Raw genomic sequence first — 18658 nt, 5'->3', positions numbered from 1 at the left:
CCAGAGATGCATTTATTCATCCAGCATACCTTTCTAATGGATGCAGAAAGTATATGAAATGTTATTATATGTATAGAATATTGGGGCATGAGGTTTTCCCAGAAAGTACATGTATTATCACCTGATTGCACGTTAATATCTTATTGTCATAGTGTAGGCCTTCTAGGATATGTTTTGGGCAGTCGTGCTGGAGGCAATGTGAGCATAAAATGTCAGCCTTCATATCTGGTCCCTTTGGGATTTTATACAAGGAATGCTAAGCAGTTTGTTTTACTGGGATGAATGTGTGTTTTTGTGACATCTCAATAATTCAGATCCTTGGAGTGTAGTCGTTGCAAAACAGAGCATTAGGGATTCAGAAAATGGGACGGGAAAAGGTTACCAGGGTAATGTCAGGCCACAATATCAGGAGGCTTATCTTACTTTATCTCCATATTTCAGCCACGCTGAAAGTTTTCTACTTATCACGTAAGCAAAGAAGAGGTCCCCTCTGGACATAAACAGTATATAGAGGAGGCTTCTTTATATATTCAATATCTGGGGGGGTCACCTGCTCAAAGCAATATCAATACAGAGGGTGAAATAAGTATTGAACATGTCACCAATTTTCTAAGTAAATATATTTCTAAAGGTGCTATTGACACAAATTACTAGATGTCAGTAACAACCCATCCAATCAACACAGCCAAATAAATCAAACCATAGATGTCTATAAATTTAATTATGTGTAATAATGTGAAATGAGTCATGACACAAGGAAAAAGTATTGAACACATGAAAAGAGGTGCAAAAAAACATGGAAAGTCATGACACCTGCTGAAATCTATCATTAATTAGAACACAATCCTGCCACTTAGTGAAAAATAATATCAGCTGCTTCAACTAATGGCCTATAAAAAGGTGTTTCATTAACAAGGTGCCAGGCAAGAAACACCTCATGATGGGTAAAACCAATGAGTTGTCTCAAAACCTTCAGAACCTTATTGCTGCAAAACATATTGATGACATTGGTTACAGAAGAATTTGTAAACTACTGAAGGCTCCAGTAAGCACTGTTGTGTCCGTAATTCTGAAGTTGAAAGAATATCATTTTAACACAAACTGGGCACAGCCAGGTGCTCCCCATAAGATTTCAGACAGAGGAGTGAAAATAATTATCAAAAGAGTTGTCCAAGAGCAAAAGCCACCTTTGGAGATCTACAAAAAACCTGGAATCAGCAAGTACAATTGTTTCAAAGAAATCACTAAGAAATGCACTTAACCTCCATGACCTGTATGCTCACTCACCATGCAAGATATTGCTGAACAAACAGCATATTCAAGCACTTAATGTTTGCTCAACATTTAGACAAGTCTGTAAAATACTTGGAGAATATAGTCTCATCACATGAGACCAAAATTTAACTCTCTAGATGCCATAATTCACACCATGTTTGGAGGCCAACAGTCAAATTTCCCCAAACACACCATAACAACAGTGAAGTTTGGAGTTGGGAACATCATGGTGTGGGGCTGTTTTCCAGCATATGGGATTGGCAAACTTCATATTGTTGAAGGAAGAATGAATGGACAAATTAACTGAGAAATTTTTGATAAAAATCAGCTGCCATCTACTAGGATGACAAAGATGAAACAAGGGTGGGTATTTCAGTAAGACAATGGTCCCAAACACAAGGCAAGGAAACTCTCAATTGGTTTCAAAGAAAGAAAATAAAGCTGCTAGTATGGCCGAGCCTATCACCTGACCTGAATCCAATAGAAAATTTATGGAAGGAACTAAAGCTCAGAATTCATAGAAGAAGCCCAGAAGAAAAAAAAACAAAAACAAAAGGAAAGAGCCCCGTTAAAATTTAACTGTTACTAATAACATTAAAAGGTCAGATGACCAACAACAAAACACAACTTAGGTAAGGTGCAATATGGTGTAATGTTGTAAAAAACACAACAATGTAAAAGCAAAAGTGGAGAAAATACACTGGCCCTAATAAGCCAGTAAATGTCTATCCCTACCTAGCAATGGAGGGTATGAAACCCTAGGGTTGTGGTTCCCCCATTCACGGATGGGGGCGCCAAAACCCTAAAAGGTACCAGGGGTCATCAGGGGACAAGACCTAATACCTGAGATATTATCCTCAGAAACCATCTACTCGGGTACTCCAGGGAGGCGTTTGCAGTTGTTTACTGAGGCCCATGGTTATTAGTCATGGGGATATGTGTTTATTTGTTATGCACGTGGTATGTTTTAGTATAGTGTAGGGTATAAGTATGACTAATATAGATAACTTTGGGATATTATCAAACGTAGTAGACCCAATCCATATAACTAACTCATACATTATTTTTACTTTATTTGTCACTATAAAACTCACAGTCAAACAGGCAAAAAGTGCTATGTGTGATAGGTACACACTGTATACATAGAGTATCCTGGGTTCTAGGGACATGAGTTGATGTAAACATGGATAGGATATAGTCTTCAAAATTAGCGCAGCAAAGGGAAATATCTGTCCATCCACTATATCCTGCCTAACAATAGGGCTTTAAGCACCCTAAATTGAGTGATGCCCCCATTCAACGATGGCTGTCCCTGATAGACCCTGTCTACCCTGTAATACCCTTCACCAGCCTTTATAAAGTGCAAAGTGCAAGACAATAAAAACACTTGAACATGCATCCACACCAATAAGGAGGGGAGGGGGGTTTTACAAGACCATGTATAGAAACCTCCCAACAAGGTGTTCTAACTCAATGATAGTGTTGCATGTCCAGAAATTGTTCAAATTGCTGATACAAAAAAGCCCAATGGTCAATCTCAAAGCAATAGCCAGATATAGAATATAGCTCTCAGAATCAGAACATTATCAATAAAATATCTGATAAAATATATCAGGGTACTTCATGATTTGTTGGTAGTCCTCCCAGGTTACAGGGAGGATCCGCATGTGAAGGTACATTCCTACAGTCGGTACTGACACTTGAATGTTGGTACCCAATAGCAATGATAATCAACAAAAAACTTTCCAATGTGTTTCCCACCACTTGTGACTGGGGTTCATCAGGGGAATCCAGTGTGGCAATAGTGGCCACAATATGCCACATTAATACGTAAAACCATCCTGTGCTGATCATAGATTTTCTGCAATGTGCCCGGGCAGTGATATCCCGTTAGGCATGGTCTTGTATCAGGATTATCGTCCCCTTATCAGACCTGGTGTGTGCAGGTCAGGTTTCAGTTTTGGCTTGGACCGTGAGGAAGGCGTCTTTAACAGCCGAAACGAGTTGTCCATAATGCATTTGTCCTGCATTTATTTTATGTCCTCAGCTCTATCATATTTTTAGTTTTTTCTACGAATAAATTTACAAGTTCTATGCCACCTTGATTTCACGAGTTTTTGATGGATCTCTTCTATTTTCTGCATATATATATACATATATATATATATACAGTAAGGATATATATATATATATATATATATATATATATATATACATATGCATATACACACACACACACACAATGTGTACACCCATATCCTGTCCAACGCCATTAACTTGAGAATGGCGGCAGCTATGGGAATGGAAGTGGTGTCTAGGTATAGTAAAGTAGCCATGTGCAATGCAATGAAACCACCTATAGCGCCACCTGGTGGAAAACAACGGAGTTAGTATTTTTATCTCGAAAACAAACGAGATAGAGAGAAAAGTGAATTACAAAGTTGTAGGGCATCATCAATTCAATACGAATCAACACCTTGCATACAGAAATGCTATGATATGAAACCCATGACCCCCCCAAAAAGTTGAATGCTTGTCACACATATGGCGCTCATTTAACTTTGATGCTCAAAGTGGGCACCGTCAGCTGCAATGCACATCTGGACTCTGGACAGCATACTGTATCTTGCTGCACGTTGTGCAATATGGCAGGTGACACGTTTGCACAAGCATCTATGATACGTCATCATAGGTCCTGCAATGTTGGTGGAGGGGTCGCATACATCTGCTGTTTGATGTGACCTCACAGATAGAAGTCCAATGGGGTCAGGTCAGGTGAGCGTGGAGGCCACTCCACACAGCCACCATACCCAATGACTTGTAGGAAGGTCTCCATGAGGTATCGCTACATGTCCGCAGCCTTGTGAGTTTTTGCATGTTCTAATCATAGCATTTCTGTATGAGCGGCCGGCATTTTCAAAAGCTGGAGAAGCCGCCAGAGCTTTGTGACAGCCGTGCCGTATCGGTGATCGGTGAGTATAAAAGAGAGAGGGAGAGACCGACTAACAGACAGAGAGAGAGAGGCTGACCGACAGACAGACAGAGACATACATAGACATAGAGAGAGACCGAAAGACCTGTGTTTTGTTTGTCAAAAAAGCGTGCAGAACACAACAAAAATGCAGTGCAAGCGCAGAGCTAAACATTTTGGTTGCGTTATGACACACTTCATTGATTTCAATAGGTGGAAAATGCAACCAAAACGCACAAAAGAAGTGACATGTTGCTTTTTTAAACGCATCAATTTTGACAAATATTTGGCATCCAAAATGCTGCGTTTAAAAAAGCAACGTGAGCATGGAATTTGCTGAATTCTCATAGACTTTGCTGGGGACGCACAACACATGCATTTACGCTGCAGTTTAAAACGCCGCCAAAACGCATGAAAAATGCACACGTGCACACACAGCCATACTTATAATTCATATAGATTGTGAGTCCAATGGGGACAGTGATGATAATATATTTAAATAAAAATTTATTGGATCACTAGGTATGGGTCCGGGCAATGCCTTCATAAGGCCTCGTGAACACTTTGAATATTTGGTTAGTTTTTTACCTCAGTATTTGTAGCCAAAATCTGGAGTGGAGCAATCGGAGGTAAAGTATAATAGAAACACGGGCGCCACTTCTGTATTTATCACCCACTCCTGGATTTGGTTTACAAATACTGAGGTACAAAACTCACCAAGTACTCAATGTTCACGAGGCCAAAATGTGACCCCTATGGATCAGCCTAAGGCTACTTTCACACATCCGGTTTGAGCCGTGCGGCTCAATCCGGCTGTGAATCCTATGCAACGGATGCGGCGAAAAGACCGCATCCTTTGCATATGTTTTTACATGCGGCCGTTCCGTTTTTTTCCGGTTGCGGCATGCTACTGAGCATGCGCAGTGGAAGAAACCGCATGCGGCGGCCGGATGCATTTTTTCCGCATCGCGCCGCATCCGGCGTCCATAGGCATGCATTAAAAAATGCGCCGCAGCGGCCGGATGCGGCGCGATGCGTTTTTTTTTGCCGGAGCAAAAATCGTGCCAGGGAACGTTCCATCCGGCCGCGGCATCGGCTAAATCTGCCGCATGCGGCAAAAACCGGACCGAACGCAAGCCCATGCGGCACAATACGGCACTAATGTAAGTCTATGCAAAAAAAACGCAATTGGCGGCAAAAAAAAACGGTTGCGGATTTTCTGCAGAGCGCCGTATTGTGCCGCAGAGCAAAAACCGGATGTGTGAGAGTAGCCTTAGGCTACTTTCACACATCCGGTTTGAGCAGTGCGTCTCAATCCGGCTGTGAATCCTATGCAACGGATGCGGCGAAAACACCACATCCTTTGCATAAGTTTTTACATGCGGCCCGTCCGTTTTTTTCCGGTTGCGGCACGCTACTGAGCATGCGCAGTGAAAGAAACCGCATGCGGCGGCCAGATGCGTTTTTTTACGCATCGTGCCGCATCCGGCGTCCATAGGCATGCATTGAAAAATGCGCCGCAGCGGCCAGATGCGGCGCAATGCGGTTTTTTTGCAGGAGCAAAAAATGTGCCAGGGAACGTTCCATCCAGCCGCGGCATCGACTAAATCTGCCGCATGCGGGAAAAACCGGACCGAACGCAAGCCCATGCGGCACAATACGGCACTAATGTAAGTCTATGCAAAAAAAACGCAACCGGCGGCAAAAAAAACGGTTGTGGTTTTTCTGCAGAGTGCTGTATTGTGCCGCAGAGCAAAAACCGGATGTGTGAAAGTAGCCTTAGTGGCATTTTGCATTGAGATTTTATGACTGACATAATGTCACCCTTGGGACAACCTCTTTAATTGTGAATAGTTTGACAAACTTGTCTGCTCTTATGGTTGAGCCCTTTATTTTAATAGGTAGTGCTGTTTTTCATATGTATGGAGTCAGTTTCAGGTATAACGCTAAAGCTCTGATATCTTCCATTGGTTAAGTGCTCCCATACGACACAACATGTGCGAGCTCAGCAGCTTCTACCACAGGCCAAGTAAATGTCTTTAAAATGTAATGAGGCCGGAGTCTGCCGTGCGTTTGACACTGGAATGGACATTATTGCTCCACTTACGGACGTGTGGAGACAGAATACTTTCCTTTTTCCTTTCACTGATTAATACATGAATCTTTTTCTCTAAGTAAGAGGATATTAAAGAATATTCCGTGAAATGATAAAACAAATCAGAGAACGGATTACTGTAGATGCAGAAATATCTATTACATAAAACACATACAGATCAATGCACAGATTCACCTATATAGTGAAAGGAGCAGACAGTTCACTGTATATTAGACAAACATAGGGAGATGGCAAATAAATTACTGCAGAATTACTGAAAGAGACTTGGAGGAGTCGGACAACTGGAAATGAGACGCATCATCTAGACCAATACCACCATACAGACAGTCACTGGAAGCCAAAAGCAACATACCGACACTTCAAAGAATAGTAATATTGACATCATTTATAGATATTTACATCAACATGCAACCTGTGAATAATATAATACCAAAGTGCTGCATCCATACCGGATCTGAGTGTGCCGGGAATCTTTGCTTTTCTCTGTTCATTGACTCTTCTTTACACTGAAAAAATATTGAGCATAATATTAATACAGATACATTATGTACAATCCCCCAATCTGTCTATCTTTATATCTATCTATCCCGTGGCGGGAGTAGACAGAGGATGGCTGATGTATAAGAACACATTGGGGCCCTCAGAATTCAATGAGTCTGTAATAAAAGTGGTTTTCTGCCTTTGGAACTTCTTGCGTCCATGCTTGGCAACCTAGATTGCACTTATGGTATGTCCACCCGTCTATCATGTATCTATCTATCATCTATCTATCCATCTATCTATCCATCTAGCCATCCATCTAGCCATCCATCTAGCCATCCATCTAGCCATCCATCTAGCCATCCATCTATCATCTATTTATCTATCCACCTATCTATCCATCTATCCACCCATCCATCCATCATCTATCTATCTATCTATCTATCTATCTATCCATCCATCCATCCATCCATCCATCCATCCATCCATCCATCTATCTATCTATCTATCTATCTATCCATCTAGCCATCCATCTAGCCATCCATCTAGCCATCCATCTAGCCATCCATCTATCTATCTATGTATCTATGTATCTATGTATCTATCTATCCATCCATCCATCTAGCCATCCATCCATCCATCCATCCATCCATCCATCCATCCATCCATCTATCTATCTGTCTATGTATCTATCTATCTATCTATATATCTATCCATCTATCTATCTATCTAGCCATCTAGCCATCCATCTAGCCATCCATCTATCTATCTATCCTTCTATCTATCTATCTAGCCATCTAGCCATCCATCTAGCCATCCATCTAGCCATCCATCTAGCCATCCATCTAGCCATCCATCTATCTATCATCTATCTATCATCCATCTATCTATCATCTATCTATCATCTATCTATCCATCTATCCATCTATCCATCCATCCATCTATCCATCCATCTAAATCTCTATCTATATATCATCTATCAGTCTGACTTTTTGCCTATCTACTTGTATGCAGTTTTTATACGTTATTTAGAAGAAAGCAGAGTCTTAAGCCCTGGGTAGGAATGAGGGGATCTGATTCTGATTCACATAATTGCGTAGATTTTTCCCGATTGTATTCAATTTGCAGCAAAGTTATTGTCTATTAATTAAATGCACATGTTATGTTCCAAGATTTCTCCAAATCCCTGCACACAATAAATGTTGGTTGCAAAAAACTCCTAAGACTAATACTGACCTAACTGCTCACCTCTCTGGCCACCCACAGCTCACTGCTCTCTGTACTTAGGGTTTATTCTTTCCACCATTTAATCTCTCACATCTGCACTACAGAATGTGACTTCCATCCTGGACCAGGAATTGTACAGGCCTGGTTGACACAGAATTATGTCACTGGGATGTTATGATGTGCGTCACAACTTTACGAATTACCTCCAAAGCCTGGTGGCGATTGAAGAGCAATTCCATTGTGAAAACATGAGGAATGCTGTGTAGAATGGCTGAAAAAGTGACACTGAGAACTGGACAGCGAGCAGCAGAGCAGCCAGAGAGATGAGCGGGAACGTGAGCATTATTTTATTTTATTTTTTTTATTACCATTTGCTGTCTATTTATGATTCAGCTGCCATTGTGTTGAATTCAAATTGCAAAAAAAAAAATCCATATTCTGGAGTATACAGATTTTTGAAAAATTTGAGTACAATTCAACTACACTTGCATAAATTTGCTTATTTCTTGTCCTCAGATTTTCTCCTCACGAAGGAAGGAGACAAACTCTAGCACCACCTATTGGAGGTAGCAAACCCAAAAGTCAAAAGTGACCCTTTAAAGAACCTTGTCATATATGACTTAGGATTTCTGCTAGATCGGAACCTCAATTTGCAGACACTGTGTTTCTGGGTGATTGCCTCTCATCAGTGCAAAGTATGAGATCTGATCTGGCTGTGTGAGAAGCTATAGTGGGGTCCAAGGGGAAAATTTTTCTCCTTGTGGAGCCTGACAAACCAATCTGGCTGTCAGTGGTGAGGAGTCTTATAGCTGCAATGCTCCTCTGGGAAATATCCAAATTTCTTGTCCTGGGATTTTCATCTACAATTGCTGCCTTGTTTTACCTATATTGTCTAGTTATAGCAGAAAGTGAAGCTGCACTGAGAATGACAGCGTCTAAAAAAACTAAAGTAAGGTAGTAAGAACAGCGAGGAATTGTATAAGCCCAACATGTACATTGGTCTATCTATCTATCTATCTATCTATCTATCTACAGTACCTATCTATCTAACCATCTACAGTTAGGTCCAGAAATATTTGGACAGTGACACAAGTTTTGTTATTTTAGCTGTTTACAAAAACATGTTCAGAAATACAATTATATATATAATATGGGCTGAAAGTGCACACTCCCAGCTGCAATATGAGAGTTTTCACATCCAAATCGGAGAAAGGGTTTAGGAATCATAGCTCTGTAATGCATAGCCTCCTCTTTTTAAAGGGACCAAAAGTAATTGGACAAGGGACTCTAAGGGCTGCAATTAACTCTGAAGGCGTCTCCCTCGTTAACCTGTAATCAATGAAGTAGTTAAAAGGTCTGGGGTTGATTACAGGTGTGTGGTTTTGCATTTGGAAGCTGTTGCTGTGACCAGACAACATGCGGTCTAAGGAACTCTCAATTGAGGTGAAGCAGAACATCCTGAGGCTGAAAAAAAAGAAAAAATCCATCAGAGAGATAGCAGACATGCTTGGAGTAGCAAAATCAACAGTCGGGTACATTCTGAGAAAAAAGGAATTGACTGGTGAGCTTGGGAACTCAAAAAGGCCTGGGCGTCCACGGATGACAACAGTGGTGGATGATCACCGCATACTTTCTTTGGTGAAGAAGAACCCATTCACAACATCAACTGGAGTCCAGAACACTCTCAGTGAAGTAGGTGTATCTGTCTCTAAGTCAACAGTAAAGAGAAGACTCCATGAAAGTAAATACAAAGGGTTCCCATCTAGATGCAAACCATTCATCAATTCCAAAAATAGACAGGCCAAAGTTAAATTTGCTGAAAAACACCTCATGAAGCCAGCTCAGTTCTGGAAAAGTATTCTATGGACAGATGAGACAAAGATCAACCTGTACCAGAATGATGGGAAGAAAAAAGTTTGGAGAAGAAAGGGAACGGCACATGATCCAAGGCACACCACATCCTCTGTAAAACATGGTGGAGGCAACGTGATGGCATGGGCATGCATGGCTTTCAATGGCACTGGGTCACTTGTGTTTATTGATGACATAACAGCAGACAAGAGTAGCCGGATGAATTCTGAAGTGTACCGGGATATACTTTCAGCCCAGATTCAGCCAAATGCCGCAAAGTTGATCGGACGGCGCTTCATAGTACAGATGGACAATCACCCCAAGCATACAGCCAAAAATACCCAGGAGTTCATAAGTGCAAAAAAGTGGAACATTCTGCAATGGCCAAGTCAATCACCAGATCTTAACCCAATTGAGCATGCATTTCACTTGCTCAAATCCAGACTTAAGACGGAAAGACCCACAAACAAGCAAGACCTGAAGGCTGCGGCTGTAAATGCCTGGCAAAGCATTAAGAAGGAGGAAACCCAGCGTTTGGTGATGTCCATGGGTTCCAGACTTAAGGCAGTGATTGCCTCCAAAGGATTCGCAACAAAATATTGAAAATAAAAATATTTTGTTTGGGTTTGGTTTATTTGTCCAATTACTTTTGACCTCCTAAAATGTGGAGTGTTTGTAAAGAAATGTGTACAATTTCTACAATTTCTATCAGATATTTTTGTTCAAACCTTCAAATTAAACGTTACAATCTGCACTTGAATTCTGTTGTAGAGGTTTCATTTCAAATCCAATTTGGTGGCATGCAGAGCCCAACTCGCGAAAATTGTGTCACTGTCCAAATATTTCTGGACCTAACTGTATCTTACCATCCATCCATCCATCCATCTACTTTGAGAACAAGAGACTGTAATCCAGATATAGTTTTCCATTTTATGGCCTGAACTTTACTGTACTAAAACTGTGAGCAGGGATCATTCTGCGGATAATCTTGGGGTCCTGCTGAGCATTAATCATGCTTTATGAGCAGCCTGCAGTTTATCCACCTTGTCTTACTAACATGCTGGGATGTAATTGATTGCTATCTGTACATAAATTGTGTGTACAGAATGTAAAACCTCTACACATATCGATTGGGGATGAGGATTCTGGATTACCTTTTGAGATTTCCGAGACGCTTGTTTTTGTCTGTTGAGTTTGTGCTGAATAAGCAGAGATTGATCGGTGCGGCAGTCATACGTTCCATGTTCGGAGTCATCGGTGTACGTATCTCTTGTAGAATCTGAATAGGAAACACATTTATTATATATGATCCTAATAAACCTAATAAAATGTTGTTAGTTCTTAACCCCTTCCCGTCACAGTCATGCTTGACCTTCCTGATGAAGCCTTATGCCACTTTCCATGATAACAGCATTGTGGATTACTTCTCCCAATCCCAGTTTATTCTGAAGACATTTTGCATTCCATATTGCACTGAATGTTAACGGAAAATATAAACTGATATATTTTATGTTTATTTATTTAAAGAATAGAGCATTTACTCAAAATTTTGTAAAAACAGCAATTAATAATAATAATAATATAATAATATGTATTAATATATATATAGCGCTGTTAATGCCACAGCCCTTTACATACATTGGCAATTTGAAAGATTCTAATTTTTATGCCCTGTGGAATGCTTTCACATGTTGAGGCCATGTTGCATTTTGTCGTAACGATGGTAGAATATCAGTCCAATTGTCAACATTTTTTTTTAAAAAAAGCAGCAAAACTGTATATGCTACAATTGGCAAAATAAAAAAAACAACATGGCAATAATGTGTGGAAACAACCTAAAAAAAATAGTCGAGTTGTTGGAAAAGTGCACATCTACTAAGGGAAAGGAGTAATGGGAGCATCTTTTCTTTCAATATAGAGCACTACATCTGTGAATTCATGATACCATCAACAAAGTGATCTGAACACATAAATCTCCAAGGGTACTCAAACTTTTGCATCAGCCCATTTTCCTTATTGTAATTTTTAAAATGTAAAAGATGAAATACAAAGGAAATGTGTCATCTTTAGACTCCTGCCTTTTAGAGATCATTTCATCTTCAATTTGTGTAACTGCTCATAATAACAGTAATTTTGACCAGAGGTGCCCAAACTTTTGCATGCCACTGTAAACCTTTTTAGTGGGGAAACCCCCTTTAAATATGTGTTGAGTCCTAAGGGTGCTTTACACGCTGCGACATCGCTAGCGATCTCGTTAGCGATTTGACACGCCAGATCGCGGATGCGATCTGCCGAGATCGCACATGTGACCAGCGCTACAAAAACGGCCTATGTGCGATCTCGGCAGATCGCATCTACGATCTAGCGTGTCACATCGCTAATGAGATCGCTAGCGATGTCGCAGCGTGTAAAGTACCCTTTACAGTAGCATTGATTTGTGTCTGACTTTCTGTAATGACAGTGCTGAATTCCCTTATTAGAAAGATTAGATTTCTGTTTACTTTAATTCTTGGCATGATGAGGGAAATTTAATAAGGGTTGTTGCATCTTTTTTTTTTACAAAAATCACATATGCTGTTATATTTATTTTTGTGACTTTTTGCTATTTAACGCCGTTTTTGCCACTTTTAAAAGGTGGGTGAAATCTAGGAGTGGTTAACTATGCAAATATGGTTGAGGCCAAATTTATAAATGGCAATTTTTAGTAAGTTGGCTAGAAAATTACAATCTCTAGTAGGAATTAAAATCCCCTTCTTCATTACATCACCCCATAGGATTTGAACCAGGACCATGACTTGGCCGATTCAAGGTAACGAGTCTCCGCAACATTAACAATTTAAACATGGTTTTTGTGTTTTAGATGGTTGAATTGTATAGCACAGTTATATTTTACAGACGCTATTTTCAACTATTGGAAGGATGCTCTGGCCAACTGGTCCAGGAAACCATTATCTATCCCCCATTTCCGTGACATGGCTGGATTGTTATTGTAAATAAGCATTGTACCTTGCCCCCCCCCATATCTCATTGTAGATTGTATGCTCTCACGAGCAGGGTTGTCTTTTTTTTCCCTCTAAATATTGTATTTTCTATAACTGTTACTTGTTTGTATACGATCCTCCTGAATGTAAAGCGCTGCGGAATATGATGGCGCTATAGAAATAAAGATAATTATTATTATTATTAGGATGTTCTCAATGTAATTTGCAGTTTGTAATTTACGCCTGACATAATGGATCATGTGTTGACTACGAGACAATCCCAAATTGCTTGTGGATCATCCAAGTATTGATTTGGAAACTGGAAGTGAGAATTGATGTTACTCTTGGATACTATTGCTTTTCACCTTGCTATTCTCCTACGACTAATTCATTAAAAGAATCTGAAATTATTTGGAAGTTCTTTTGAAGCACCTTGTTACTTTGTAAATTATTTGTGCAGACTTTTGAATGGTTGAAAAATCTTTGATGAGTTCTTCAGTTATGGAGTTCCAGATGCCTTTATAACCCCTTCACAACAAACTAGTTTAATTGGCATTATATTTTTAGTGGTATACTTTAATTGTCACAATGACTATGGGATAGAGGGAAAAGGGCCTCCTAAGCAGTGCCTCAAGTTAGGGGGCCCTATATTATCCCTAATCTCAGGGAAACTCCTGATGGTGGAGATGCCTGAGCCTCCTTCCTGGCTCTGCTCCTGACCAGTCCTGATCTGATTTCCTCTCCCCCCCCAGGGAGGGACGTGTGTGAGGAGTCACACAGAGGAATGTGATGAAACCAACATATAAAGGCATATAATGGAAAACCAAAACTGTGTCACAGAGCACTCCCACACAAAGGTTAAGACAAGAGCAGGAAGGAAGCTACAAAGCAACAGGGGTAAACTGCACAAACAAATTAAGCACAATTTTCACCAGAAAGTTGGAGACACCACACCTTACAGACCAGCATAGACAAACTACAGCTGGCATAGGTCGAAGGATTCAACCAGCATAAATAGGAGGGGAGCAGATGTGATAAGCCTCCCCACAACATGTGATCAAAGGAGCAAGCAGACCAGCAGAGATTAACTCTTGCAAACCTGCCTATGAATCACATAGCAGGTCGATTCCCGAGTCTACCTGTGTTGATCCCAAACACCAGAGAAACCAGCGAAGCTCCAGAATTTGCAGTCTGAACAGAGCCCAATGCCAATACGACAGCCGGTGAACTTTGTGCAAAACTCCATGTGACATTAATGTACCATATAATGTAATGGTAAACTTAAGAAAATAGTTTGTTGGAAGGGAGTGGAAAAGTTACTATGTCCCTTGACTGTCCACAGTTGCTAACATAATGGATGGAGATTTCTTTAAACTGATAAAGTGTTTCATGGGGACTTATCAAAACTACAATTTAGGGCCGGTGTGGTCCATGGGAGTGACAATTTCTAGTCCTGCTTCTGATCTTATTTTCTCTTCTCCTTGGGTATGATGAACAGCTTATACCATTATACAGACTGTTAATCATGTCCAGATACAATTAGAAGAATGGAGAGGCAGAACTTGTCTAGGAAGAATACGTCCCATTGGACTAGTCATGTACTAGATTGAAGCTTGACGTAGTGTTACTGAAGAACGTTTGTGGCCACTATTAACCTGGACGGCCTGAGTGGAATAGGGTTGCCCACTTGGGGGGTTGGTTAAGGGGAGGTTAAGAGTGTCAGGAGTAAGTCAATTGGAGTGTAGTGTTGGAGGTGGAAGTGAGAGGAGGTCAGGAGCTGGGCTCCTTGGAATTACTAGGTATCAGATGTTGGTCTGGGCCTGGTAGGAGCTGGAATCCCGGTCGCAGGGGATCATGACAAGAGGCCCGGCATTGTTGTGGAGGACAGCCAGCAGCCTTGTACCATCACCGGGCAGGGACCAGGGCATGACGGGGTACATGGACCCTAGGTCAGGAAGTAGCTTCAAGCAACCTGATAATTTACCCGACGAGAATGGAGCCTTCAAGATTCGCTTTCCACCCGCTCCAAAATCGGGGTACTAGCGCAATGAGGGGGATAGGACTTTTCACAAATACGGTCCAAGAAATCCCAAGCGTGAACCCTGAGCGCAAGCTCCCTCAGTTAGCCATACTGGGGAGTGGGCCCGACTAGTTTCAGGTTACAGGGACAAACCAGAGAGAAACAAGGTGCCAAGGGAAAGGTCATAGATCAACAGGCAACACCAACGGAGACGGGACCCAAGTGTGCTCCCCCTCAGCGGCAGCGGTGTCCAGAACTTTGGTTTACTACAGTTGTTGGTGTCAGCGTTATTGGACTAAGTGAGTACGCAAGTGACCCTTACATCCCCAACAACACTTCCCTGTCACCATCACCGAGTCCCGGGCCATCTCCCCTACCCGTGGAGGGATTAAACACCTAGCTGCCCACTCCATCGCCACCAAGTACTCCCAGCCGCAGCGGTGGTACTCCACCTTACCACGCACCACGGGTGGCGTCACAAACTATTCCATACTATTTCCCCTGTAAATACCACCCCTTGTAATTCGAGTGGCCGCACAAACCCCTGGGTCCGGACGCCCCTCGAGCCACTGCGGATCCGGATCTGAGCAGCCCGGCTGCTGACACGGGGGCGGCACACATTAATGGTAGCATTCAATTAGCAAAGTCTAACTCAATTCCATTTGGTCATTTACTTACATGAGTAACACAGGTGGGGATGGGGGTCACTTACTTATGGTGCTGAAAGACAATGTACCTTAAGTAAATGATCTAAATAATTCAAGTGCTATTTCATTCAGTTCTCACCATATACATTTACAGCTAGTGTGACACGTAGCGGAAGAATAGAGCGCAAATACTTTCTGTCACAGTAGTAAATACAATATTAATTAGAAACCAGAGACGTATTCTAGATTAGCTTGACGACTACTCGCTCTGACCTTTACGTGTTTTTGGTTTGAGGCTCATACAATTCCCCTTTGTGGTGAGTAATGCAGCTACAGGACAAGTTTACCTCTGGGATAATACTCCATTAGTATACTTATCATGTGATAGACGAAGTGGAAAAACCACAGCCCCCGAGCTCCACAGCCGGGGAATCCTGACTAACCACCAGATGAAGCACCTGGAACGTTTCCTCCTGTGTCTTATTTACAGTCCCCCGAGTGCAATCAGGCACAACGACGCTCATCAACACTTCTACTGCCATGGTCAGACACGTTCCTTGAAAACCTGATTCTGTTAGTCAACAACACTAAAAATAATTGTGGCTTTAAATAAAATAAATAAATAAAAAAAGTCATTGAGATCACTAAGAAAAACATGTCCTGATACACCTAATTGTGTGCACAGACCCTGTAGGGTTGAGCACAGGGTCCATGTACCTCTGTACTATGGATATACAGACAGTCTTTGTGTTTCCATCTGCTACACGATTACATTTCTATTCTGCCCTTACAACAATGTTGAGGGGAGGACATCTCTGTAAGAGACCTTTCTATGTCTCAATATTTAACAAGAAGCATTTATAGGTACAATATAAACTTCATTTATTTGGCTACTGTATAATGGCTCTTTACAACTAAGCATTTATACAGACATATAACTCAACTGTGTGCATAATCTGTAAGAGTATTAAAGGGACTCTGTCAGCAGGTTTTTGCTATGTAATCTAGTAGGATCAGAGTCAATGATTACAGCGATGTGTTATATACTGAGCTGTGTTTTGCTGTTTCAATACAATCTGTGTTTTATCAACAGGAGATTATCACTGTAGGGCAACTGGTTTCCTGGCTCTTATTCCAACACCACCGCAACCACTGATTAGCAGATTTCTGTGACTATACAACGTACACATAAAGCTGTGGTGTGTGCGAATTTACAGAGCTTAATAACTGAGGTCTGCTAGATCTGCAGTAGAGAAAACTGTGACTCTGCAGCTAGTAAACTAAGTGTTACATCTTTGGGATCAGGGTCTCTGTCCCTACTTTGTGCTGCTATACTATGGAGGAAACGGCATAATAAGGTAAGATTAGAACCCAATAAAAAAAAAAAAGAAAGAACGCTAGCCGCTCACCTTGTGCGGTTGTGTTACACACAGCTAGTACAGAAGCGAAAACAGTTGCCGCAAGATCCTAAGGATGGGGGAAACTGATAGGAACTTGGAGAATCAATCTGTACTGCTGTGGTTAAACCAAAGCTCTAGTCCGTCAAGTAGATGAAAAGGTGCTTTATTACAGCATTTCTGAGTGAAATCCCACTCCTTCTTCATCAAAAACTTGCTTATAGATTCCCTGTGTTTGATAGGTGCCATAAATGCAAGTTTAAAGGAAATGTGCCGCCCCAGCAGCAGATCGAGCTGCTCGGATCCGTGGGCAGTGTCCGTTCGTGGCTTGAGGGTCTCCGGACCCGGGGGCTTAGGGGCCTCACTAAAGTAAAAGGGGATATTGTGACACCCTGGACTAGCCAGGTAGTCACATACATACCAACATACACACCCCCACCCTAGACAGTAACAACAGTCAATCAAAAACTCTTGTTACCTCCCTCCATGTTCTGATGTCCACACCAGGTGGGGTGGAGCCAGGCGGTTGGCCCCACCCACCGAGGAGTTCACAGGCCTGGAGGCGGTAAAAGTGTCAGATGAGTTTTGGAGGTGGAAGTGAGAGGAGGAAACACTTGAGGTGTCTGGGTAGGAGGCCAGGCACTGACAGCAAGGTTGGCAGATGGTGGTGGCCGTCTGAAGGAGTTGGTGGAACTCTGCGAAGCCGTAAGGGCCGTGGTCGGGCGTTGGCCCGCCGGTACCGAACCGGGGAGCGGAGTGAAGCTAAGCACACAGGCAGGGCCATCGGACCCTGACCAGGCTTGGAGCCGCCATCAATAGTCAAATCCGAGTGTGACAGGAACCCCAGAGGTTTCCCAACAACCAAGTCCTGACAGAAGGCAACCACTCACACCGTGAGGATATACAGCCACCGCCACAGGCAAGAGATCCAAGGGCCAGCGCCTGCGGGCAAAACGGGCTCCTACGGCACCTATACGCCGGGGAGCGGACTACCGGTGGGCAACCACCGGAGTCAGAACATTCTAAAAGGTGCAGGGAAAGACAGCCGCCATCAGCCGTCCGGAGAGAGCACAACAACAACAACACTGCAGCCGGCTGCGGGACCTGTCCATCCGGCCGTTTTAGTTTACCATAGACTCTGTCAGTGATTGTCTGAGTGAGTACACCAGTGCCGTCCGGCACCGCGCCGCGTAGTCCCTGCACCCCAGCCATCCAGCCTCCCTGTTACATCACCGGGCCCCGGGAGCACCAACCCCCTACCCACGGAGGGGACAACAACCCACCTGCACCCTACCATCCCTCCCGGCAACCCCGTTACCAGCAGCGGTGGTGCCATCATCACCACATCCCGTGGGTAGCGTCGCGAACAATCTCCCTAAATATGCCCCCCCTTTTCACTCACGGGTGAGGAGCGCCGCTCGAGTCCCCGGGTCCGGCCCACCGTTCGAGCCACCGAGCAGCAGAAGCCCCGGACCCGAGCGTGGCGAGCACGTTCCCCTCCACCCGCGACAATATTTACAGGGGGATTTCAGTTTGTGATGTCACCCGTGGTGTACGGTAATTGGGAGTACCGCCGCTGCCTTTGGGAGTACCCTGTGTGATGGAATGGGGCAGCAAGGGGTTGTTACCCTCCACGGGTAGGGGTATGCCCCGGGGCCATGGAAGATGATACTGGGTGCCGTGATGGGGAGAT

The 18658-nt window shown here is 42.7% G+C and overlaps 1 protein-coding gene across 4 annotated transcripts in view; it reads right to left on the bottom strand.

The window, feature by feature from the left end:
• Positions 1–18658, bottom strand: part of ANO3 (anoctamin 3) — a 680216-nt gene that overhangs the window by 308597 nt on the left and 352961 nt on the right. For all 4 annotated transcript variants that reach the window (XM_075325490.1, XM_075325493.1, XM_075325491.1 and 1 more), the window contains 2 exons: positions 11075–11199; positions 6812–6868 (listed from right to left, as the gene is read on the bottom strand). In XM_075325490.1, the coding sequence (XP_075181605.1) occupies positions 6812–6868; positions 11075–11199 (182 nt within the window). The remainder of the gene's footprint in view (positions 1–6811; positions 6869–11074; positions 11200–18658) is intronic.

The sequence above is a fragment of the Anomaloglossus baeobatrachus genome, chromosome 10 (assembly GCF_048569485.1).
Source record: "Anomaloglossus baeobatrachus isolate aAnoBae1 chromosome 10, aAnoBae1.hap1, whole genome shotgun sequence".
NCBI lineage: Eukaryota > Metazoa > Chordata > Amphibia > Anura > Aromobatidae > Anomaloglossus > Anomaloglossus baeobatrachus.
Note: the sequence above shows the minus strand (reverse complement) of the source record. Positions and strands in the feature narration are given on the sequence as shown.